This window comes from Rhinolophus ferrumequinum, chromosome 22, assembly GCF_004115265.2.
Source record: "Rhinolophus ferrumequinum isolate MPI-CBG mRhiFer1 chromosome 22, mRhiFer1_v1.p, whole genome shotgun sequence".
Taxonomy (NCBI): domain Eukaryota; kingdom Metazoa; phylum Chordata; class Mammalia; order Chiroptera; family Rhinolophidae; genus Rhinolophus; species Rhinolophus ferrumequinum.
In genome coordinates this window covers 50,157,118-50,183,719 of record NC_046305.1, presented here as the reverse complement: position 1 = coordinate 50,183,719, position 26,602 = coordinate 50,157,118, and the positions used below count along the sequence as shown (strand labels likewise).

At 42.6% G+C, this 26,602-nt stretch overlaps 2 protein-coding genes across 3 annotated transcripts; both read left to right on the top strand.

The window, feature by feature from the left end:
- Positions 1–1,186: 1,186 nt before the first annotated feature.
- On the top strand, positions 1,187–19,527 carry LIX1L (limb and CNS expressed 1 like). Its single transcript, XM_033091980.1, has 6 exons — positions 1,187–1,552; positions 9,449–9,612; positions 12,044–12,184; positions 16,329–16,424; positions 16,760–16,837; positions 17,332–19,527. Exons 1-6 carry the CDS (start codon positions 1,261–1,263, stop codon positions 17,572–17,574), a joined length of 1,014 nt encoding a protein of 337 aa, XP_032947871.1. The 5' UTR covers positions 1,187–1,260; the 3' UTR covers positions 17,575–19,527.
- Positions 19,528–22,236: 2,709 nt separating this feature from the next.
- Positions 22,237–24,053, top strand: RBM8A (RNA binding motif protein 8A). Of its 2 annotated transcripts, none has more exons than XM_033091983.1 (6): positions 22,237–22,382; positions 22,656–22,715; positions 22,842–22,919; positions 23,093–23,229; positions 23,602–23,738; positions 23,849–24,053. In XM_033091983.1, exons 1-6 carry the CDS (start codon positions 22,316–22,318, stop codon positions 23,892–23,894), a joined length of 525 nt encoding a protein of 174 aa, XP_032947874.1. In that variant the 5' UTR covers positions 22,237–22,315; the 3' UTR covers positions 23,895–24,053. The 2 variants fall into 2 exon arrangements, with proteins under 2 accessions (XP_032947874.1, XP_032947875.1); XM_033091984.1 differs by having other exon boundaries at positions 22,845–22,919; positions 23,849–24,046.
- The last annotated feature ends 2,549 nt before the right edge of the window (positions 24,054–26,602 follow it).

The following is a 26,602-nucleotide window of genomic DNA, read 5'->3' as shown; positions in this document are numbered from 1 at the left end:
GTATCTCAGTAGATTAACTGTCCCTCTTTCAAGCTTCCTATTTCTTGAGCACTCCTAAGTTTTTCCTCAGGGTTCTAACTTTCATCTCACCAATTTCATTTCATCCATTTTCTTCTACTTCTTCCATTTCCTCATCCTTGATTTCAGAGCCACAGTAGGGTAGAGAGAGACATATTGAGAGGGAGAGACAGGAGAAAAGAGGAGTTAGTATAACCTGACCTAGGGAAAAATGGCATGATATGGTCACTGACAAAGAAGTGTGTGTGTGAGTGTGTGTGTGTGTGTGTTATGCACGCGCATAAGAGTCATCAGAGGACCCTAGCCTGACAGGTTCTATGAAACACGGGTACCTGTTTTCAATCTGCCCCCTGGACCTCTCAGTTTGCTGGTTTTTCTGCATACATTCTAACTCTTCCTCACTCTAACGGGAGGTAAGAGAGCAGCCCATTTTACTCTTTCTTACTCCCCCAACTTAGAACAGCTGAAATCAGAAAATTACCCAACAATGTTGTATAATGAAAAGATCAAAATATTGGGCATCAGAAGACCTATGTCTGACCCTCCCCTTTGCCATCTCCTAGCTATTAATTTTGGGCAATTTTATTTAGTCTCACGGAGTATCAGTTTCCTTATCCATAAAACACTAAAATCTAGTTAGTGATTGTGCTTATTAAATAAGACAATGCACTAGGTGCATTGCATAGTGTCTGACATATAGTAAATATTGGCTCATTAAATGTCAGCATCGTTCGTTCATTGCTTTAACTCCACCACCAATTGCATGTGATCTTGGACAAGTCACACCACTTCTCTGAGCCAGTGTCCTCATCTATAAAATGAGTAGTCAGACAAATGATCTCTAAGTATCTTCTCACTCTACAATTTCCACAGACTTGCTTCCAGGCCTATTTCCCCCCACGCCCCAGCCTCGCCCCAGGGGTCAGCAGGCTTTCTAGTATTCCCAAAGACGGCGCCCAAGCTAAGCTTCTCTCCGGTGGAGGCTATCGCTTTCTCTCTTTGCAATTGGGTGCTCAGAACCTCCGCCCTCCTCAATAATTTGCCTACGGCTGAGCTGCAGCCCGCCAGCTCCCGCCCCCCTTTGGTGATTGGCATAGGACCTGGCTCGTCCCCGCCCCCGCTTGATTGACGGCTGGGCTCCGGCACCGCCTTCAGTCCCTGGGCGCTAGCTGGCGGGGGTGGCTGGGACCGTTAGCTCGCCAGGCTGGCAGGCTCCCGGCCGCTACTCCACTGGCGGCAGGGATGGAGACTATGCGAGCTCAGCGGTTGCAGCCTGGAGTGGGCACCAGCGGGAGGGGCACGCTGAGAGCACTGCGGCCTGGAGTGACTGGGGCCGCGGCTGCCCCCGCCACACCCCCCGTGGGCCCCCCGCCGGCCCCGCCGCCCCCCGCACCGCCCCCGCCGCCCCTGCTCCTGTCCGGGGCCTCCGGGCTGCCTCTGCCTCCCGGCGCCCCAGGCAGCCCGGCAGTCCTGCGGGAGGCAGTGGAGGCCGTGGTGAGGAGCTTCGCCAAGCACACGCAGGGCTATGGCCGAGGTGAGTGCGGGTCTGGCCTCCTGCGGGACACCCTCTGTACGGGAGCCTTGCTCCCACAGTCCTCTGGATCGCTTTTCCTGGCGCAGAGCCCTCACATGCATTTCCTTTTGGGGAGTTTCCTTCTGGGCTACACACACACACACACACACACAGACACACACACGCACGCACGCACGCACACACACGCTTAAGCCTCTCACCCCCTCCCCTTTATTGAGTTACTACTATTTTCTCCTGGGATTCTTTTTTACAGATAGAGCCCTCTTTTCTTCCCAACCTTTTCTCATTCAGAAATAGAATCCCTCCTGTAGCCTTAACATCTCTCTGCCTTTGAGGACGGCTCCCTATTGTGTGGGATCCTATCCTTTATCTCAGATCCAAGACGTTTCTCATCCATACCCTCTCAGTCTTTCTTCTGTGATCTCAGCAATGCCTGGACTCCCCTGTACACTGACTCCATCTCCTTGATTTCTTAATTCTTTTCTTACTTATCGTCAATGAAATTTCCAATGCAACTTCAGGTTTCCTGGGAAATCGGTAGTGCCTTCACAAGTCACTTATAATAATTGTGTTTTTAAATCTGGACCCACACTATTGAGCTCACACTAGCTTCCTGTGACTTAGGACCTCACTTTGGTGTCTTTTTAAGTATGGAGCCTCTCAACTCAGGCCTGTCTGTCTGGCCCTGTTTTCCTGGCCCTTGCCCAGGAACTGAGGATAAATCCCAGGCTTTGGCTCTCTCCCTGTTAAATTCTGTGGAAATGAGCCAGGCAGAAACCCGATTTCCATTAGAAATCTTCATTTTAAAGATGCCTAATTTCTAGGGCTTCTGAGAAGGGAGATTTGAGGATTTTCTTTGTTGTTTTTGTTTAACCAGTGCGGCATTTCCGGAGTTTGAGCTCCAGATCTATAGTGTAATAAGGAATATATAGTGAGGGGTGTGGTATATAGAATTTAAGTCTGGAATTTCTGAGACATCACTTCTCTCTGGTTGGCCAGGTCCTGCCTGACCTGGAAGTGACTGTGTCTTTAACTTTCTAGCTTAATAATAATGTAGAGAAAAGTTACAGGGCTTTCTCTATAGACAGTAATTTTTTTTTCCCTCTCCCTAAAAAAGTGTAGTGAAAAGAGCACACACATGGTTTGGAGTCAGACAAGTCTGGATTAAACCCCAGATGAAATTTCTCCAGCTATGTCTTTGGGGAAGTGACTTAACCTCACTGAGCTTCAGTTTCCTTGACAGTTATGTGGATTAAATGAGATATTGCACCTGACACTTGATGGGTACTTGAAAAAATGATGAGTATTATCTCAAATTAACTGGTTCATAGTTCCTTGGGAAGAACATTTTGTCCCACTCTTAAATCCTGACAGTGCAAACCCAAAGATTTCTATAAAAACAGATTTTTAGATCCATTTTGTTATATGTGGATATATATCAAATGATACGTTTACTGTCAATTTCCCTTTGTTCAACACTTTGAATTCCTGCCATGGGGCGGTCACTCTGCTAGGTGCTGGGAATACAAATGTGTATGATTCTGGAATTCATCAAGAGGGAATACAGTTGTTTTTCTAGTTTAATTCCTACATTTAACAGAGCTGTGATGGAACTGCCATCATCTATTGTCCTGCTGCTTCAGGCTCCTTTGAGACCAAGGGAAGGTCTGCCTCGAGGAGTAGCCAGGAGTGGTCACTCTAAATGTGAATCCTTCCTCTTGGAAACTTACAGGCGTTTCTTAAAATTGTAGAGGAGTTACCCTTTTTCTTGTCTGTGCTACCTGGAAAGCCTCTGGTTTGGCGTCTAAATTGAGTGTCCTGTAAAAACTTTTTCATTTCCTCAGCAAAGATGAGGGAACAAGGGGATGGAACTGACAAAGAGCAATCAGTCGAGCTTCAGACTCTGCGGCACTTCTCTCTTCCAACCTCCTTACCTCCCACCACAGTCCTCATTATTTTTGAGTTTCTCATTTCCAGTCTGGGTGTCCAGCCAGTACTTTGGGAGAGTTTGGCAGATAGTTCAGCTTCAGGCAAGCAGAGACTCTCCGGATTTGGCTCAGAAGTCCTTCACCACATGGAATCACTTATTCTGCTTCGATTAATAGGCAAAACTGCCACTGGCATGCACCCACATACCCTTGTGACTGATGGTATGGTATTTGGGGGCTGGCTCTACTCCACTGAATATAATTTCCTTTGGTCTTTGCCCAGACCATTCCCCGATCCAGCAGTGCTTTTACTGCCTCATCTTCAATTCACATCCTTCATCTTCTGACTGTGCCAAATTCACCTTTTCCAGCCATGGTCTTCGGCTTTACCTCCACTCATGTAGGATCTCAGCATTTATATATATTTTAAAAAGCTTCTGTTATTTCACCTGCTTGTCCTATATCTCCCCTCCCCCCCCAGCACAATATCCCTGCCCAAGATACACACATAGCTCAGTATGTTGGAGGATCATAGTTTGTAGTGCGTGGGATTTGGAATCAGAGAACCTGGCCCTGTCAAGGAGTGGCTGTGTGATCTCGGATAAATTGCTTAATCTCTTCAGGCCTCAGCTGTTCCGCTCATTCGTCTAACGAATATTTATTGATCACCAGCTGCAGTGGTGAACAAGACAGATGACACTTAGTCCCTATCTTCAGGGAGCTCACAGTCCACTTTACAGAGCATGTGCGAGGATTAATGGCGAAATAAAGCAGGGCAGTACAATAGAAAGAGAGCTGGCTTTGGAGGCAAACAAATAGTGGCTCTGAATCCTAGTTCTGCCACTGTGGCCTGTCCTTAGCTTGTTCACTTTTTGTAAAATGGATATTATAATACCTATGTTGATGGGTTCGTGTGGATTAAATGAGATAATGAATGTAAAGCCTGCAGCACGTAGCACTCAATGAGTCGTTGCTATTATGCATTTGGAAATGCTTTGCAGACTGTGCACATTGCAGCTATTGTTAGCATTACCATTCCCTGTACCCCGTTTTCCCACATGGCATTTATTCCCCTTCTCCTAATGTTTGACTGCTGGCAATCTCTAAACTGGCATGAATGAGTTTCCTTGCTAGGTAACTTCTGCATTGCCCTATTCAAACCTGTTTTTTTTTTTTTTTAAATTATTGCTCTCCATGTTTATCACAATATGGTTATGTGATTGGAAATTCTGCCCAGCTTTCCACTAGGTTGAACAAGTGAAGCTTGTGTGGTATTTTGTTCAGTTGTTCCTTTTCCTCAGAATCACAGAACAGCTTCTTTGCCTGTAAGTGACCGTGGAGTTAAATTGATTGGTCTGAATATTTCCAATTTTTGGAATGTTGCATTACATCCTGTGTTAGTTTTCTGTGGTTGCTCCAACAAATTATCCCAACTTTGGTGGTTTAAGACAACAGAAATTTCTTCTCTCGCAGTTCTGGAGGACAGAAGTCCAAATTCAGTATCATTGGGCCCAAATCAGGGTGTTAGCAGGTCTGTTCTCCCTGCAGAGCCACTAGGGAGTAATCTGTTTCCTTGCCTCCACCAGCTTCTGGTGGCTGCCAGCAATCCTTGGCTTGTGACTGCATCACTCCAATCTCTGCCTCCGTGGTCACACTGCCTTCTCTTCTTCTGGTTTCATCAAATATCCTTCTCTAAGGACATCTGTGATTGTATTTAGAATCCACCTGGATAGTCCAGGATAATCTCCCCATTTTAAGATCATTAACTTAGTTACATCTGCAAAGTCTTTGCCACATAAAGTCACATTCACAGGTTCCAAGAACTAGGACATGGGCATCTTGGCAGGGTGCATTTTTCAGCCTACGATTGTCCTTTCCCTGTCACTGTCACTTTGCAGTTCCTCCTTTCCAAAGATTCTATGTACCTTGGACTATTCAGGGGTACCTTCTACAAATTGAAGTAGGAAATATCAATGAAATATTGTTAACCCAGCTTTTCTATCTTCAGAATAATGTGAATTAAGCCAGGATAGTTTATTCAGCCATCCTTCACCAGAGAGAATCTTCTCACTCACCTCTCCATTTCATTATCTATTAATCCATTCTCCTCCACCACAAAATTATTTTTATGATATAAAATTTTAGCTGTAATTTCCTGTGCTGTTGTAACATTTTTACTCTGCTAGATATGCAATCTGTCCCACTTAGACAGTCATCTAATATTTTATCTCCCAAGGGCAAAAGTGAAATTATTCTCCTTTTGTTGCTGTTCAACGTCATGGTACAAGTAATTAAATATTCCTCGCTATCTCGGTCTTTCTTGTTCCTTTAGCACAGCATCCATCAGTGACTCCCAAATAGCAATTGTAGCTGTCAGATCTGTATGTCTTAGTCATTCACGAAACTCCTACCTCCCTGTTCTTTAACCATCCTTATGTAAACCATTATATACATGGTTCCTCGCTGAGAATCTTCTGAAAACTATGGGCACCACCCTCTCCCCACACACATATAAATAGTCATATGCACACACACATAATTTTGTTAGAGTTTTAGGGGACTTTTGAACCCCCATGAAACTCATCAATGCACTACACCTTGGGCCCTGGGTTAAGATTCCCAAATTGAAGAAACATTGGCATCAGGATATCTACATTCATTCCCCTAACTCTGCCACAGCTATGTGACCTCAAGCAAGTCACTTACCCTTCCTTAGCTTGAGTTGGACTAGATGATCTCTAAAGTCCTAAAAATAAATGAGGCTATGAGCATTTTCATATGCAGATCGCAATGAATTGATTTTTTCCCTGAGCACGTACCCAATTTTCCATTTCATATTTATATTTCTGAAATAAGGCTCCCTATTTCCTTTGCCTTTAAGTAATCATGAAAAAAAAAATAGTCCTGTACTCGGTGCCAAAAGGGATTTAACTGGATATACAATGGACATATGCTTTTTAGTGGGACCTTCCCCATTATAGTGGTCTCCTCCCTTCCCTCTTTATTTCAATATTCTCCCTGTTGTTTGCATGTCAGGAGAGCTGTCATCCAGTGCATTGTGCTAAATTGTCTCAAACAGAGAACTGGGGCTGAAAAGATCTCAATACAAAGAACAAAGATGGCTAAGCGTTCTGGGCAGCAGTGACCTTTGAAGAGCCCCTGCCAAAACTAAGGGTGGGAAAGAGAGTTTCCTTTTCATGCTGTCTTTTAATGGAAGAATGAACATTCTAAAAAGTCAGTTTAATATAGGGTGTTAGAAAAGAGCTTATGCTGCTTTTCAAACTCTGGCTGGTACACGGAGGCCTTGCTCCAGTTGTAGAACAGGTGAAATAACAGTTATTATTGACCACTAGATTTTTTAACACCTTGCTGGCAGGGATGTGTTATTTATCTTTGCATCTCTGATGTCTCAAATTTTTGTGCTATTGTGTGCTCAAATTTTTGTTTAAAGTGCGTGTGGCAACCATGCAAATGTGCTGTTCCTGTCTCCTGCTGCAGGGAGCATAATTGACTGACAGCGGTAAACTGCTGTCGCCTCTAGGTCCATCGCCACATGTGCACTGAGGCTGCGTGTCCTACAGGCTGCTCCCAGCCAGTGACTGAGCACAGCAGGGGTTCTAACTCGGGCACATCCTGGGGAGATGTGGGACTCCTGTGGCTTAAGAACTTCCCACTGGCCTGGCCAAACCTTTCTTGGAACAGCACATTTGCATGGTTGCCACATACACTTATGCAGTGTCTCATATCCAAACCCCCTTCTTTCCTTCTCTCCTTCCACAGGTGTCAGACCTTCTGCATGGTCTGAAAGCTCTCCCTTCTCCTCCTGCCTCCCTAATAAATCCTTTGCATGCCTCCCTCATCTTAATGTCTTCTCCTTGGCAGACCTGAACTAACACAATATAAAAAAATGGAGGAGTCCTCATTGTAACTGAGAGTAGAGAGCGGTCATGTTGGAAGAGAGTGGAGAATGCTTGTGATCACTTATTATGAGGCTTTAGTTAAAGCCGTTTGAAATGTTTGGAACCTTAGTCAAAGTGATTCTTTCCAAAGGCAAACTGATATCTTCCTTCCTTCCATTTAAAACCCTCCAATGGCTTTCCATTGCTCTTAGGATAAAGCAAAAACTTTATTTTTTAAAGACTCTAACATGGCCTACAAGGTCCAACCTGGTCTGGTTCCTGCTTCTTTTTGCAACCTCATCTTGCATTACACTTCCCCTCACTTTCTCTTTTCCAGCCACACTAGTTCCTTTATTCACCATACTCCCTGCTGCTGCAGAGCCTTTGTACACGCGGCTGTTCCTTCTGCTCAGAGCACTAGTCTCTCACCTTCGCCTAGTGAATTCATATTCATAGCTATGCTTATAAATATCACCTCATCAGGGCAGCTTTATTTGGACCTTCTTAACTAGGTCAGATGTTCCTCCAACATTTCCCATCCTCTAGCCCTCCTTTATGGCACGTATCACACTGGCTACTTTTCATTTGTTTGAGGTTATTTGGTTAATCTCTCTCTCTGGCTTTAGACTGTAACCTACAGAAAGGAAAGGAGCAGTATATGGTTTTGCTCACGATGGTAGCCTAGCACCAGTACAGAGTCTAGCACACAGTAGGTACTCAATAGATATTTGTGGAATGATTGAGCCCAAGTATCAGGGGATGAGGGGAACTGTTCTGGAATACAGTGTCAGGTCTGGAGTTTGATTTTACCCTATCTACAACTGATGGGTTAGCCAGTTACTGTTTCATGGATGCTGGCAGAAGTCAAGAGACTTCTGGATCAGAGGCAAAGGACTTTATTACTCACAGCACAGCAAGTAGCATGAGCATCATGCTTGTTTCCATCGGTTCCCCTTGCCTCCCAAGCCTGATGTGGGGGCCTCAGGCAGATGCTTGCACAGGCCATGAGTTATGTTACACGAGAGGAATACTAAGTTTGGGGAACCTGACATTTTATAGCAAACAGTAAGCAAGCTTGTTCTTTGTCCCGGAGAGATACGTGACCTATCTGTCAAGGTTTCTTGCTGCAAACACAGCCCTGAGAAATGGCCCAAATAAAGAGCAGTCAGGCCCTTGAAATCTTGGCAGACCCAGCAAGATGGAAAGGAACGCAAGAGACCTGTGGAAGAGTATCTCCCAATATACAGTTTCTCCAAAAATTATTTATGTCTAGGGAAAGCCTCAGAAGAGAAATTCATTTCTCTCTGTCTTTCCCTTCCCCGCTCCCTCTCTCTCATACATAGTATACATACAGAATTCCAGGATGGAAAAGAAACCTGGCCATGGGTTTTCTCACCAGAAGCATAGGCTTGAGAATAGCTAATAAGACCGTATTTCCTTGAGTGGCAGTATTGCATAATGGTTAAGAACATTGACTCTGGAACCAAGACTGCTTGGGTTTGAATTCTTGCTGTGCTACTATCTATTATATCCTTGGGCAAGTTATTTAACCTTTCTATGCCTCATTTCCCTCATCCGTGAAATGGGGATAATAAAAGTATGTGCCTCATAAGGTCGTTGTGATTAAATGGGTAAAGCACTTAGAAATGTGTGACGTACAGTAAGTGTTCAGTAAATGTTAGCACTTATGATTGTGGCGGTGATTATTATTCTGGGCCAGCTGACCAATTGTGGAATAATCTATTTGCACTTCATCAGGCAGTGATAATGGTCTGCTGACTTTGGAAACTCTGCCTCCAACATTTAAGTTATTCACCTTTGGTGTCTAGGACTCCTCAAAATGTGCACTAGAGACGTCGGGGAGGAGGGCAGGCGTACTCTGCTCTTCCTATGCAAATAGACTTAATTACAGTCGAGGTTTATTAGTTGTTAAATGCTTTCAAATGGTGATAGGTAGGGAGCTAAGGAGGGTAGACTCGGTGTAGGTACTGGTTACAGATACTGTGTGGAAGCCGAGCACCCCTTCGAGGTGCTCTCATTGCTGAACTTCACCACTTCTCTTTTTGTAGTGAACGTGGTGGAGGCACTACAGGAATTCTGGCAGATGAAGCAGTCCCGTGGGGCTGACTTGAAGAATGGAGCTCTCGTGGTCTATGAGATGGTTCCCTCCAACAGCCCTCCCTATGTCTGCTATGTCACCCTGCCTGGGGGAAGTTGCTTTGGGAGTTTCCAGGTAAGAGTTGTCAATCGGCAGTAGCAATGCTTAGGTGCCAGTCATGGCCTTCTCCATCACTTTGGCCATTCAATCTCTGTCTGAAATCACATATGTGAGGACCTGAACCAATTCTGGGCAGACCATTCTGGTAAGCACCTGGGGTACATTTGACCACAAAAGAACCTCAGTTCCTGCTTTCCTTTCAGCCTCCAATACCTCAAACCCACTTGAATGTGGGCAGTTATGAAAATGCTCTTCCTTGGTGTATCCGACTGCCTCACCCATATTCTGATCTGGCTTTCCAACTTCCTGCCATCTCTTTTTGAGGACATAGACTAATCCTCCTATCAGTCCTTTTTCATAGGCAATTACTAAGGAAAGCAATGTGTGAGTTCTCTAAGAGATCAAAGGGGAGGGACTGGGTGGTGGAAACAGTACTCATGTAAGAATTAGACCCAAATTCTCATTTCCCTGACTTCCATCAAAGCAAGTCAGGTCACTTCTCTGGGCCTCAGTTTCCCTACCTGTAATAGGAAGGAGATAGGTTAGATTGTTTCTAAAGTCTTTCTAGTATTAGCAATTCTCCAATTATCCGAAAGACCTGTAACATGATGACGAAAAGAGAGATGGCTATTAGAATGTAATGAGAAATTTGACTGGTGTGAACATTATCATGAAAAACAGATTTGTCACGTTGCAGCTAGGAAGGTAGCCTTCTGAAATGGCAACTTAGAGCCTGGTGGGAATTTTGAGGAGAAAACAAAAGCATAAGCCCCGCTCTGTGCTTCCACAGCACCTTGAACTTCCCCGATCACATCACTTATCACAACATATTGTAATTGATTGTTTCTCTCTTCCAATGGACGATGCTTCAGGGAGGCAGAGACAGTGTCTGTCTTCTTCCTCGTTCAGTTTTACATCCCAACCACCAAACTCACCACCCAGAGTGGTCACTTAATAAATCTATTGCACGAATCAGTGCCATCGCAGATCAGCTCCTTTCTCAAACACAAACAGTCCTAAGGAAGCTCCATTTCAAATCAGGTGACGACGTTTCTTCCCTCAGAACACCAGCTCTTTCAGAGAAATAAATAAATGTCCAAGGATGACTAATGTGTATGCTTTCTCTTCTAGAGAATAAGATCTTTCCTTCCTTCTCCCACCTCATCATATTGTTGAAGAAAGATTTGATTATTTTATGGTGATGCTCAAAGCTGGACCATTATAGTAATTTGATTTCTGTTATTTCCTGAAAGAGTAGAATTATCTGTCATGGCCCCTTTTAGTTGCTCTCTTTTATATCCACTTCAGCAGGTGACATTTCTCCCGCTGGTTTTCTTCACAGATAAACCTTTTCAGAAACAGCACTATACAGTAGAATGGGCAGCAGGTTAGTAAATAGAGAAGTAGAAACAGAGAAATTGAAGAAGCAAGAAGGCTTAGGATTAACGTGCCAAGTCCATATGCTGTCTCAGAGAGACCTGTCGGTTATAGGAAATTGGGAACTATTGATATTAAGGATGGTTAAGTAGCGAACATATCCTGGTCTACTTTTGAAAACTGTAATATCACTTTTCTTCCTTGTCTCTAATCCTAATCATAAACGACAAAGGGCACAGAGGCCTCTGAAGCAGCCAGTGAAAATGAATTATAAAGGAATACTACGGTGCCTAGAGATCTGAAGTCGAGTTATTTAAGACCTCTGAACATCAGACTTGTTCTGTGACACCTACTCATATGCTGGATACAGTGTGAAAACATGATTTAAAACATTGTTTTTCGTGCTTTCCTTGGGTCAGTTTTCCTTCCCCTAGCCACTCCTTGCTTCTAAAAAAAAAAAAAAAAAAAAGACTACCTATTCCTTCTTCAGACCTTAGATTCTGTTCAGGGATGGCTCCTTGACTCACTACATTATTGGGGGAACTGCCTGCTCATAGCTAAAAGTCAAGTCCAAGAATCCCAGATGGGTGCTTCTGATAGAGACTTAAGAGGTCTCCTCTGCAGAAGCAGCCTAGATGCAGCTTTGTTCTAATGTTAGGTTACCTAGAGCGATGAAAAAAATCTTGCCTGTCCACAGAACAAGAAAACAAGATGCAGATTTCTAACAAGCTGGCCAGAATCTGGCTTTTGGTAATTAATTCTGTTGACAGTTGAAACGGGGCTATTTTTCATATCCAGTGATTATATGCTGACTTCAGCAGCCTTCCTCATTCTGCATTTGAGCTACAGCCATCTCCAGTTCCTTAATGACTTCAGGATGTTGAGTCAAAATTATGTTTCCAAATGCCCCGACCTTTTTTACAATAAAAACTTTGGAGGGGGTGTTGAACAAACTGATTTAACCAAAGAATGTCCAAGCGTCTTCTGTCCCAAGTGTTTCCCTCCCATTGTTCCTTTTCTCTCTCCGCTGCACATATACACATATTTTCTTTCTCTCTACCTTCCCTAGTTTTGCCCCACAAAAGCTGAGGCCCGGCGGAGTGCTGCAAAGATTGCACTAATGAACTCCGTTTTTAATGAACACCCTTCCCGAAGAATCACTGATGAGTTCATTGAGAAGAGTGTCTCTGAGGCCCTGGCATCTTTCAATGTAAGTTACTTGGAGTTGGAAGGAAGGAGAGTGGGGATGGGGGAACTGGCTGGTTGGGAAGTCTTGTATATGACTGGAAAAGGAAGCATGAAGTCTTGTTTTCTTTCCTACCTACATCTCTGTTCTTTCTGTTTATTTCCCCCCCTCAGTCAAATCTTTTGTATTATATGCTCCATATGTCTCAGTCTCTATTCTATATATGTGTTTGTTTTTGCTGTTATTTTGTCTCTTGATCTAGAAACCTTGAATCAAAATTTATGGAATTGTAGAGCTATTCCAAAATAAAAATTGAATTTTGCTTTTCCCAATTTTGGTTGAAGACCGTAGTCCCTTCTTCCTTCACTGTTCTTTTCTTTTCTTATATGACTGTTTTTATTGTCACTTGTCTTCTGCCTCCATTACTTCATCTTATTAATAAAGAATACTTTATAATACAGTGTCTTGTCTTTTTTCCTTTCTAGGTATGGGGAGGATAATTTATTTACTCTCTTTAAAAAGAACATGTGTTCTTTCAGACGACGACAACGATGATAGCCGTAGTGAATCCTAATTGAGCATTTACTTTGTGCCAGGGCCTATGCTAGGGATTTATATGTATTTTATCTCATTTGATCTTCACAAAAATCCTATGAGGTATAAGTACTATCATTACCCCTGTTTCAGGGATGAGGGAACTAAAAACACAGAAATGAAGTTTTTACCTAAAGTGACAAAGCTAATAAGTAGTAGAGCCAAGACTGGAACCCAAGGTGACGTACAGGTTTTTCTAGCTTAGGGTACATCTTCGAAGTTAACGCTGCCTTCTTCCTTCTTCCCACAAGTTCACTGACAGGGTGATAAAGCCAGACCAGTTTTCTGTTCTCTTTGCATTTAAGATGTAATGACATATTCTGCTTCAGTTATGTGTTTTGTGGATTAGTGTTGAATATTTTAAACCATACGTTACCTAGGACCCATCTGTTTTTCTCCCATTACTCTTTGCCCCAGTGAGCAGTGTCTGCAGGGAATAAATACATTTTTATATTAATCAAAGCCAATTAAAATGAAGAAAGTACATTTGTCACCCTTGTCACCTACTATATTATAAAATGAAATATGAGTTTGGATCATAGAAAGTAGTGGTTTTGAGCATGGGCTCTGAATTCATTGTTTTGGAAATTATGGTTCTACTAGCTATGTGACTTTGAGCAAGTTACTTAATCTAAGTCTCTGTTTTCTCATCTGTAAAATAGGACAACGATTGTACCTGTCACATAGGATTATTGGATAAAAGAGAACATATTCAAGCACTTAGCACATGTTATCTATTTAGATGCCTTTGGATGCAAGAAATAGAAAATCTCACTTCAAATTGGCTTAAGGGAATAAATAAAGGAACTGAATGTATTATCTAGCATGGATAGGAAGTCCAGAGTAAGGCACATTTCAGGGCTGGTTGAATCCATGGATCAAGAATGTCATTATGTACTGTCTCAAATACTTTCCATCTCTCCACTCATTCATCTTCTAGATATTGGCTTTGTCCTTGGGCTGGCTCCCCTCAGGGTGCAAGGTGGCTACAGAATTCTAGACATTAAATAGACATAACTACATTCAGAGACAGAAAGAGACCATCTTCTCTAGTGTCTTTAGTAGTAAAGAATCTTTTCCCAGCAGATCTCCCCCTTCTACCTCCCAGTGGCCAGAATTCCCACCTTAAAACCAATTACCAACTCACCCCCCCGCCCCCCCCCGCTCAAAAACAAATTACAGGCAACCGCCCTATAGGGGATTAGGAGTTACCCACTGGAGTTAGGATAAAATCACTTCCCTGAGGCACATGGGAGATGAGTAGACACTAGAACAAAATTAAGGTTCTAGAGAAAGGAAAAAGGAAATAGATGTTGGGTAGGTCACCAGCAGTGTCTACTCCAAAGGACAGTAAAAGTAAAGAAATAAAAGTAAACTGTTATTATTCTCATGCCACTGTTCCTCTTTGATTAACCCCCAAAACTGAGAACTTAATGGATTTCCCATGAATATCCCAGTAGAATCCCCCTTCTCCAGAATAACAATTTTCATTTGGTCTTAACCATGGGGAAAGAGTGATGATCACATTCTTTGCTTTTCGCTTTTGTTCTTTATAAGTCCTGAATCTGACACTATCGTATACTATGTCTTGACAAATCACCTAACCTCTGTGGGTCTGAGTTTCCTCATTGGTAAAATAAGTAGGTTGAATTAAATGAACTCTAATTCCTTTCCAATTATATTCTAATGGGCTTACCACTTATCAAGTATTCTGTGATTAAATGCTTATTGAACAGATGGAGTTCATTTCTAACCATGTGAGGTGTAGAAGTGTTATGTGAGGTAGAACTTCCCGACTGATGGGTCATGCCACTCTGGGTACTCCAGATGGGTTACAGATGTGCCATAATGTTGATCCCCTCCACTCTCAGGGGACAGAACAAGGCCTGGGGCCGACAGTCTCCTCTGCCCCACAGCCTCCACTCTATACCCAGCTGACTGTACAGATACGATCATTATTTTCTATGTGTCATATCATGGACAATTTTGGAGGTACTGAATAAGGTATCACTTTGGACAATTCTAGACAAAAATGAAAATGGTTGCTTGCTTCACAGCCTTAAATCCTAATAGTGAAGGTTACCTTTGTCCTTCCTCCCTCTGGCTTTTCACTTCTAAATCCCCCACAAAGATTAACTACGTGTGGCATGGTTGTTTCTCATGAGCCACAAAAACCATATGAGTTGCTCTTGCGTAGTTCTGACTTCTTGTTGATTCTAGCACAGTGAGAACAAATAATAAGTAATAATAGTAAGTAGTACACTTGTGGTGGACTTATTAAGTGCCTGGTGTTATTTTAGGTGTGATACAAATACAGTAAAACGCCCCACAATGTACCGAATTTGGATATAACTTAATTGGTTCCTGAACTCTACCCTTTCTCAAAGATAGCAGAATAAAGTTCTTATCTTGGGAGGTTGGGGGTGTGGTGTGGAAGTGGCTAGAAAGAGCAGGCAACTTCTGAGGGAACAGGAGGAGGAAGTTGGGTCCCTGTGTTCCCGGTAGTCTCCTGGCCTTATTTTCCTTGATCAGGTTGACAAAAGGGTCACCAGTAAACCAGGAGAGACTCTTCTTTTGGAAGTCCCAGCCAGCCCCAGGATTTGGAATTATCCTCATTAATAATAAAGCATCACCAAATAGCACCAAACCAGAGACTATACCAGAACGAATTTAGGTTGTGTAATTGGACACCAGGTCCAGTACAATAATGCACCCACATTTTATATAATTGGTGTTTTTAGACCATATTTATCGCTTTTTAAATTTAAAAAAGTTAAATATATTTAATTCTCAAAGCAATCCTATAAGGTAGATCTATAATTACTCCCATTTTACAGATGAGGAAACTGAGGAACAGAAAGGTTAAATGACTTCACCAAGTCCAAAAGAGTAGTAGGAGCTCCAGTCCATGCTCTTAACTTCTATATGGTATTGTATTTTTGTGCACAATAGGCTTGCAAGTACGACAATGTGTCTTAATTCTACCCCTGCAGGGTCACGTCACCAATAGAAGACACATGAGGTGAATGTCTAGGAGGTCAGACTGCTACCCAGAACTTGCCGTGCTTATGGGTCCTACTGTCTCCCTTTAAAATGCATTTGCCCAGTTGTCCTCTAGGCTAGTCCAATGAACTCACCATGTTATTTTGGCTAAATCAGGGCTCTTCTCCATGTCTCAGTGTTCCCACTGTAAAATAGGGAAAATCAGATTGACCTTGCTCTATCACCCTAGTTACAATGTGCAATGACTTTGGAGTCTCCTAGGTCTGCACTGACCAGTAGAATAGCCACTAGTCACATATAGCTACCGAGGACTTGAAATGTGGCTCCTAGGAACGGAGATGTGCTATAAGCACGAAAGAGACACCATCTTTTGAAAAGTTGGTACAAGAAAAACAATGTAAAATATTCCATTAGTATTTTTATACTAATTACAGTTGAAATAATATTTTGAATATGTTAGATTAAATAAAATATGCTATTAAAATATATTAATTACATTTTTGTTGGACGGTGCTGCTTGAGGTGCTAATCCTGATTGAAAAATCTATCTTTTGCTTTCCTCTGTTACCAGGGCAACAGAGAGGAAGCTGACAACCCAAATACAGGGATTGGTGCCTTCCGATTCATGTTGGAATCCAACAAGGGCAAGTCAATGTTAGAGTTCCAGGTACGATTTCACCTACTTCCCTGACTCTAATACATCTCATAATGTGTCAGCCTGTGTGTGTGTGTGTGTGTGTGTGTGTGTATGTGTGTGCGCGCGCCTGTGTACGTATGTGCCTCCTACTCATCCCTTATACTTTGACATTCAATTGCAAAGGAAGGGAGAGAGGCTGTTAAAATATTTTTCAGAATATAAATACCTTCCTTCCCCCAAGGGCATATCAGAGTTGGTATACGAGAGGCCTCCACAAATACATTTTGTAAAGGTTACCCCTGTAATTCTGATGCAACCTCGCAATATAAATCACTGTCCTGGCACTTCATATTTTCTTCCCCCAGGAGTTAATGACAGTTTTTCAACTGCTGCACTGGAATGGCAGCCTTAAGGCCATGAGGGAAAGACAGTGTTCTCGGCAGGTAAGAGATCCCATGGGTGAGGGGAGTCTGGCAGAAGGACTATTTTGAGGTGGCTCTTGTGTTAGAAATAAGCAGGCCCAAATATATGGTGATGGAAGGAGAACTGACTCCAGGTGGTGAACACACAATGGGATTTATAGATGATGTAATGCAGAATTGTACACCTGAAATCTATATAATTTTACTAACAATTGTCACCCTAATAAATTAAAAGAAAAAAAAAGAAATAAGCAGGCCTATGGATACCAGGTTATGAATATTGAAAGCCTGACTTAAAGTACCCTGTTCACTCTTATTATCTTTCCTATTTAAATCTTAGCTGTGAGTCTTTTCGGCCTTGCTTCCTGCTCCAGGAAGTTTCCCTTAAGAATCTTCTTAGAGGACTTACGTTGACTTCAGTTAGGACTCCAAAACTGAGTTCCTAGTCCCACTTAGGTCAATGTGGTATGAACCTTGACCTTGTCGGTGACCTTCACATTCCTCTCCCCCTGCAGGAAGTATTGGCTCATTATTCACACCGGGCCCTGGATGATGATATTCGCCACCAAATGGCATTGGACTGGGTGAGCCGGGAGCAGAGTGTGCCAGGGGCACTGTCTAGAGAGCTGGCCTCTACTGAGCGAGAGCTGGATGAAGCCCGGCTGGCAGGCAAGGAGCTGCGCTTCCACAAGGAGAAGAAAGATATTCTCATGTTGGCTGCTGGGCAGTTGGGCAACATGCATTCTTCCAACTGCTAGGCATCCACCCACATACTCTCCGTCCTCTCCAGGCTCTTTTTTATATGTCCTTTCTAAGACTTAGTGTGATTTCTGTACATACTTTCTCAATTTTATACTTTAAAATATAGAGATATATATATGTGTATAAATTCTACACCTGGATTCTACACCTGGATTCCTATTTGCTAAGAGATCCCCTTTCTTACTTCTAGTTTTTGGATGTAGTTTCATTTGAAACATCTCCACACCACTTTACAAGAAGAGCAGGCTGTCTTTGGAGCTTTGTTGTCTCTTACACTCCTAGTAACTATGTAGTCATTTCAGTAGCATGAGACGATGGACTAAGTGTTCATGTCTCCTCCTTTTAAAATTCCAGGGAGCTTGAATAAGGGCTATGTGCACCCCACCCCATTCCTGCTTTTCTTAGACTCAAACAGGTTATGATGAGTCCGAAGCCTTTTGCTTTGATTTATCTTGAGTTGGGCCTACTTGGTACAGAATTGTTCCTCCAGTAACGGTATTTCCTAACTTACACCACCCCTCCCCACCACTACCTTACTCCCCTCTCTTGACTCCTATCGGTCCTTCATTTTGAGGCTTCTTTACTTTATTATTTGGAAGGAAGTGGAGATACGGTTTCTTGTTTTTAAAGTATTCCTGAGAAAGTGCCCAGGAACAAGAGGAAGTATAAACACAATCTGTAGGGGATTATCACCTAAATTGCATCTGGGGCAGAGATACCATACCGGTAGTCCAGATGCCTGGACGTACTCTACACTACAGAAGGGGTCAGGGTTGAAGTTGCTTGTTTTCAGTATTTCACTTTTCCCTCCTCTTCCTCCCCTGCTCACACAGCTTAGTTAAGCCCTGTATTTAGACCTTCCTGCCTGCAGAGATTGATAAAAGGTAAAACCTATTTCCCTCTTCTCTCTCCTCCCATTATTTTGTTCTTTGGAAAAATGACCTATCCTATTTGGAGAGGACCATGTTCCTCTCTCTGCCATGAAGTTGCTGCTGTCTACTACCTTAGATTCACATTTGTTTTCTCTCCTCTTCTTCCACACTATTAAAGCATGAGTAGATCAGGAAAATCAGAGAAGACTTTGGCATTATGGCACTTCCTAATTGGAACCTTGGGAGACTGCAGGAAGGGAAAGAGAATCAATAATCAGCTATCAGGGATTGCTTTTTAATACCGTTCTCTCCGCCCACCTCTCTCCTGGGTGGAATAGGAGAGATGGGATCTGGAGAACAGCTAAAGCATTCACCTTTGGGAGTATTTTTTGTAGGTCTTCTAAGGTATAATTCCCCCTTGTTTCTGTAGTCTCCTTTATACTATAGTTCAGCTCAATGCACTTTCTAAACTGAACTTGGGAAGTATAATGTGCTTACAATTAGACTTCCCATTTAACAGTTATACACTTTGCTTTCAGAAATAGGTTAGGAAACAGGCCACAGTTTGTTCTTTTGGATCAGACAGGGACAAGATGGAAGTCAGCTTTCTTGCGTTTGAAATCATCTTGGTGACCAGTACATATGGGATCAGAGGTAAGGACTCTAGCAACAATTGTTACTAGTTCTTGAAAGGGACTTCCTTGAATTCTCCACACCCCTTCTCTCTGTTCCATGAAGCACATGTAGGGTTGGAGCAGAGGCTCCTACATTTAAAAATAGGTGTGTCTATTCAGTTTTTATTGATATTTATAATCTGGAAATCACAAACCCTCATTTCTCCTATGCTCCTTTCTTGGGGAAGTGTTAAGGGGTGTGAGTTGTGGGAAGAACTTGTCCTCGTACTTCCTGGATTTGTTTTTCTAGAATACCAACAAGTAAGATCTCAAAGGACTTGAGAAAAATTGTTCCCTGATCTGTACACTTTTGCTGTTAAAGATTTTACTTATCTTTTTAGTACTTTCTATGTATTTTATATGTATAATTTTATACAATTAAAAATAGATTTTTGTCTAGTGAGCCAGATTGACTCTTTCTTGAGACCTATGTATCAGAGGAGCTCGAAAATAACCCTTTCTCTTACATATAGGTATACTAAAAAAGAATTTTTATTAGTATTTTTTTGGGTGGTAGAAATAAAATTGTACTGCTGGGGGAAGACATTTTGCCTCTCCATTTCCAGACATTTGAGGAGCCTAGATTTTGTCTTTAATCCTTTCTCCTTGAGCTCTACACAATATCACTGGCAATCTCACCCATCATGGTGGTCTAAACTGTATCATACATGACTCTCAAATCTATTTCTTCCACCCCAACCTATTTTGAGTCTTAACATCTATATTTCCATATATTGAACATCACCACCTGAATATAACAGAAGCTCTGTGAACTCACATATCCAAAATAAAATCCAATTCTCCATACATGCTCCTGATTCCCCAGATCTGTTATTGGAATTATTATCTACCCAGTTACCTAAGCTAGAACCCCAGATCCATCTTTAACTCTTCCCTAGCATCATCTAATAAGCCACTTACTGTTGCATTTACCTCCTGTGTAAACATTCTAATCTGTTTTGTCTATATTTATTGCCTTAATTCAGTCCTTTATCATCTCTGGGCTGGACCACTGCAATAGTTTCCTAACTAGTCTCTGCCTTCATTTTTAACATCCTCCACATTACTGTCAGATTTCTTTCTAAAATACTTACGACTGTACCACTCCTTTGCTTAAATAATCACTTAGCTATCTTCACCTTTAGCAGTATTTCCCAAAGTTTTATATATGAACCCTTACTATTACCTGTGATGACTTTGGGTGGTAGATGGGCAAACATTTTTCATCTTTACTAGTTACGTTTTTATCTGAATTTGTAGTAAAAAACATAGGTTTTCCACATATGATAGTGATATCTAAATTTAGTGTAAATTTGTTTAAAAAGTCAGTCTATTTAAGGAAAAATGCTAATAAAAATAGAATAAGGCCCATTTACAAATGTTAAAAATAATGAATATGCAAATACTTGAAGTAGGGAAATTTATTTCCTTCAGGATAAGTTCCAGAATCTTCAGCATTGGCCTTAAACTGTATTTCCAGCTTTATTTCCTAGTCACACAGCATCAAGCATACAGAATTTCTTGCTATTCTGATAATCATTAATTCAGTAAGTACCAAATGTCTACTTTGAGCCAGGCACTGTTCTAAACTTTGCGAATACAGTTGTAAATATGAGTCTCTTGACATAAGGATTACATTCTAATGGGAAAAACACACATTAAACAAATTAGAAAGTAAACAAGGTAATTAAGGATTCTGATTTAAGTTCCATGAAGGCATAAACAGAGTGAAGGATAGGATAGAGAAGACCCCTTTGGGTGACCATAGTATTTTAGGGAGACACAAAGGATGGGGTTGAACTAGCCATGTGAAGAGCTGGAGTAAGACCATCAGAAACAGAAAGCTGCATAAAGTCCTGCGATGGGAAACAGTGCAATACAACCGAGTTGAGGGCAAGTGTAGGGAGAGCGTAATGCATGAGAGGGAAGAATGGTGATGGAAGAGGTTGGAGACATAGGCAGGGCAGGCTGTGAGTTTGAACTTTATTCAAAGTGCAAAAATAATTCAAGGAAGGGTTTTTAATAGGGGGATGTGACCAACTAATTTTGAAGAAGATCCCGCTACCTACTGTGGAGAATAGATTAGTGTCTCCTGGTCTCAATACAACTACATTGACTGGAAAACTACCAAATCTTAAAGGCCCTGTTCAAACCGAAGCTGTCCCTTACATGGACTTCCCTTACCCCCAGTCCTATTAGGCACTTTCTTTGTACTGCCGGAGTCCTTTGTGATAGCAGTTATCACTTACAAATGTAATTATGATTGTTGATAATGCAATTATTTTTCCTTGTATTGCCAGCACCTCCTCTAATATTAGACACACGCATATACAGGCATGCATAACTGTTTGATTAAAAAATTAATAAGGGAATCTGCAGTCTACTATTGTTTAAGGCCTGTGTCAGGGTTCCAGAATTTGGGGACAATATGGGTTTTGCCTCTTCTCCTAGGTTTTTAAACATGAAATACCCGCATGCTCTCAAAAAAGCTAAAGCTCCTATTTTGTTTGAAGCCATGCCTTTTTTTTTTTTCCTTTAATTCCCAGAGGTGGTGGGAAGAGTTTGGGAGTTTAGCTTTTTTTTAAAAAAAGAAAAAGTTGGTTTATCTTTTTTCACCAATCCAATTTCAAGACAATTAGGTTTGTTAGTTTCTTTAAGAGAGAAATTCGGTGCCGTCACTGTGTGTTCCAGAAGCAGCTCTTGGAGCCAGCATTGCTGACTGAACCATTTTTTAACAATGCTTCCATCACAGATCCGGCTGCTCCCAGGAACAGGGTACAGGCCTGGAAGTTTTGAGAGAAAAAACTTTTATCAACTTCCATTTCCTAGTATGGGGTGAAAACAGACGGAAGGCAGCCATCTACTAAAGAAACTAGGCTGAGCTCCATCGTCAGTAGTTTTTCTCCAAGGCAGCCTTAAATAGGAGGAAGCCACCATCTCCGCCTACCCCTAGCTTGTCTCTCACGGCAACACTGTTTCCAGCTCACGACCTGCTCAAAATGGCTACAGGAACACTTCCGGCTCTTCCCGGACTAAGCCCGCCTCCAGGACGTATTTTCACCGCACCGATGGGCGGGACTTAGAGTAGGCTTTTGATTGGTTATCTTGACTGGCGACCTTTCCCCTCCGCGACAGTTTCCCGAGATGCTTAGTTCCTGAGCGGCACAGACGAGAATTAGAACGAAGGCAAGATGGCGGATGTGCTGGATCTTCACGAGGCCGGGGGCGAAGATTTCGCCATGGATGAGGATGGGGACGGTGAGGACGGTGGAGGCGGCTGCGGGAAGCGGGGAAGGTGCGACAGAAGGGCGTACTAGGAAAACAATTTCCATTCTTCCCGGCAGGGAGGGTGGGAGGCGGGGAACCGGGTTTCGGTTGGAGTGGAGACTCCGCCCCCTTCGGGGCAGAACCTGGGGGCGGGACTGGGAAGGGACTGGGATGGGAGGCGATGGGGGTCCGCTTTCAGATGTTGTCTTGGGAGAGAGACTATTGTGTTGTTTTTGTTACTTACTCTTTACTTATGGGGCGCAGAGAGCATCCACAAACTGAAGGAAAAAGCGAAGAAACGGAAGGGCCGCGGCTTTGGCTCCGGTGAGTGTTTGTGGGGAAAGGGGGGTCTAGAACGGCTAGAGCTACGGGTTTTGGAGTCCCCATTCTGATTCCTGGGGAACGGTGGGAGAAGGGATTTCCGGTGATCTCGTGTATGTTTCTTATTAGAAGAGGGGTCTCGAGCGCGGATGCGTGAGGATTATGACAGCGTGGAGCAGGATGGCGATGAACCTGGACCACAACGCTGTAAGTAACATGGAGCCTGTAGGTGTCTGTGTAGGAATGAGGGACTAATAAAGTAAAACCAGTAGGAAAGGGGTCAGAGATAGCTTAACCAGTCTCTGGAGTTCACACTCCTGTGATCTTGCTTGAAGTTTTTCTCTCATGGGCTCAAACAACCTCCCTCCTTTCCCCAACAGCTGTTGAAGGCTGGATTCTCTTTGTCACTGGAGTCCATGAAGAAGCCACGGAAGAAGACATCCATGACAAATTTGCAGAATATGGGGAAATAAAAAATATCCACCTCAACCTGGACAGGCGTACAGGATACCTGAAGGTATCCTAAGTTACACTCCATTGCCTCCCATGTTTGGTGTGGTTGGCCAAGAGCAAAGCTGAAATAAAATATCATTGGAAATTGATTTTGTTAGGAAAGAAACAGACAACATATTGTAAATACAGTAGGGATATACCGGGGTGCCAAAAACATGTATACACATGACTTGTATTCATCTTTTGTTATCGGTATATATTGAGTATTACAATTTTAACACAGTTTTTCCTTTCTTAAGATGTATATATATATTTTTTGGCACCCTCTGATATATATTCATTGTTTAAAGTTTATACACATGGACTGTCCTACTTGAGTAGAAAACAGCTCGGTGGAATAGGAGGGTTTTGATACCTGCCTTTCCACTTGCCCTAGGGCTATACTCTAGTTGAGTATGAAACATACAAGGAGGCCCAGGCTGCTATGGAAGGACTCAATGGCCAGGATTTGATGGGACAGCCAATCAGCGTGGACTGGTGTTTTGTTCGGGGTCCACCCAAGAGCAAGAGGAGGTAAAGTGGAGAGGGCACACACCGTCTTGGGGAAGGGAATATGAGTGAAATGGAATAAGGACATTGTATTGTGTCCCTCTGACGGACCTCCCTCCCTTCATTTTCCCTAGAGGTGGCCGAAGACGCAGCAGGAGTCCAGACCGGAGGCGTCGCTGACAGGTCCTGTGTTGTCCGGGTGTTCTCTCCAGAGATTCCAGCCTTGGAGACATAGGGCTGGGCTGGAACTCACTGTTTGTATTTAATCTCTTCCCTTATTGCTTGGTGGTTCTTGTGAGTTACAAATAAATGTCCCGTTCTTTTTTTCTACATTTAAAATTACTTTTCTGTTCTAACATTGGAAGCTCTGAAGTGCTATTTCCAACAAGGTAGTATGGGTCACTGTAAAGATACTTCTCCCAGTGACTGAATTCTGTGTGAATATCTACATTACACATAGTCTCAAGTCTCAAAGGGTCTAAGTAGAGACACTGCTTAGTATTTATTTTCCTTGGAAGTAAGAATAGGAAGAGCAGTGAGATGTTCTCATGATGTTAAAGAATAATTATTCTGTCCCTATATACTCTGTCCGGAGCAAATGGATGTTATAGGAATGTTTCTTTCATTTCTGCTGCTGTTGCTGCCACGTTTGTGTGTACTTCCATCTGTCTAAGGGTCTGAATGTCCCGTCGGGGAGTTCTTCCAGACCCTCCTTCCCTGGAGGAGTCTATGTTAAGTTCTTGGTGCCCTCTTCAGCATCCAAGCGCAAATGCCCCATGGAGGACAGAATCCAGAGCAGCATTGAGGACACCAAAGAGGAAAAGGATGTGGCTGAGGCCGGGAGGCACTGCAGTCAGCATGGCAGGAGAGATCCAGCAGGTAATAAGATGTCCAGCAGAGGCCAAAGGTCAGCAAACCAAGCAGGGCCAGTCTTGGGGCCCACAGACGAATGCGGGGCCGATTGTTGAGACAGAGTGGCAGAGGGCATATTCACCTGACCTGAGTATAGGATGAATTAACGGATGGGCAGAGATAGTGAGATGGAGCTCTTTCCCTGCAAGGAAGAGAATGCTGCAAACCCTCTTCCCCTTCCCAGTTTGGGACTGTGTGTTTCCCTCCCCCCCAAGATTATGACACATGCTAGAGAAAAGGTTTGATTGAGGTGCTGTGTTATATGAAGCTAGTAAGTCTACTTTAAGACTTGATGGTGTCCCAAGAGTAAAGGAGAATACTGATCACCTCCTTAACCCTTGACCAGCTAACTCAAGTTCAGAGGATGGCTAGAGGCTGGTTGGAATTGAAAGCATTTAGTAAAATTGTGTGTAGCATCAGGTACTAGAAGTATGGTTAGGATCTCGATTTGACTTGATAAATAGCTATCATAAATGAGGCTAGCAGCAATAGTTCCAGGGTACGAATTTGGGCCTGGGGATTGTAGTCTCATCTTGGCTCCCCTTCCTTGTCTGGGGACTAGACACACTGAGGACATTGTGGCTGTAGCAGATGGTCGTGGCAGTCAATGGCAGCAGAAAGAGGCAGGAGAAGGTGAAGAGGTTATAGGTAGTCTCTTGCCGTTGAGCTTTGAAGTTGCCTTTGGTGACACACTGAGTGAAAGGGACTGGGCCCCTCAACCGGTGCTGTAGAACAGGAACAGCTGGAGTGGGCTTGAGGACTGTAAGAACTGGTTCCCCTTCCACCTCCTCCCAACCTACCCACCGGTGTCACACTGTTTCCTAATTCATCCTTGTATGTATGCAGAGCAATACAGAGTTACGGTTTGTCCGTGGTACCATACAGTTAGAAATGTATCTTGAAAATCTTAATCTCCTTAGGCTGTGGAGCTAACCATTAAGTTTGTTATATCCTGGGACTTAAAGAATCCTGCCTTCTCAAGTACTATTTGAAACATTGCCCTTATAAAAGGATAGCTTTACCACCTCACCAACATTTTTAGCTGATGTGATTTTCCTAATGTGTTTGTGACTAATTCTTTAGAAAAAAGAAACCTTGTATAAATTGGGTGCTGCTAAAATTTCAGGCCATTTTGCAGCCACTCTGAAATGACCTTTAGGAGGAGTATTAATGTACAAGAACTATAATGGTGAAACTGATAAATAATAAAATTTAACATTTTCCAAATGTTGTTGGCTGCCCCTCCCCTCTTTTGGTAAATTGCTGGGTTTTGGTTTGAATCAATAAAGTATTTTTCAGTTTTGAGCTTGGTTCAGGTAAAGTAGGTTGAGTCACTTAGTTTGATAAAAGGCAAGCTCTGTAGCTATCAGGTTCCTAGGTATTAGGTATTTGGAAAGTGATTTCAGCAGGCATGAGGGACTTTTAGGAAAGATGGTAAAATATCAGCCATAGACATGTGATTTTATGAAGTGCTTGGAGTTATGTTCGTGCTACTCGGAGCTACTTGGGGAATGGTCTTTCCTTTATCCCTATCTTGAGTTCTTATATTTCTAGGTCTTTTTGGTTTTTTTCTCTTGTTTTTGTGCACTATGCTGAGAAATATTTGACACATTGTGAGGAGGGGTTTAAAAATAGGCCAGGCTCCTAGACAGTTTGATGTATAGTCCTACTTCTGCCTCTTCTTTTCCCTGTTTTCTACACAATTGACCACCTATTATAGAAACCTTCCTTTCAACTATTTGATACTTGGAAACTTGAGCCTATAAAACTAATTTCTAATTAGCCCAGCACTCCCTCATCACACTAACAGCACACTTAAAATATTTTTTTTTGCTATATAACTGTTGCACCTAGACAGACAGTCCTTCAGGCCCTTCTAGGCTGATCTGGACTGTGAGTAACCCCTCTTTTCCATGTTCTCCCCAAATAAAGGTTTCCTTCAGGAAAAAAAAATTTTGACACTAATATTTTAAATA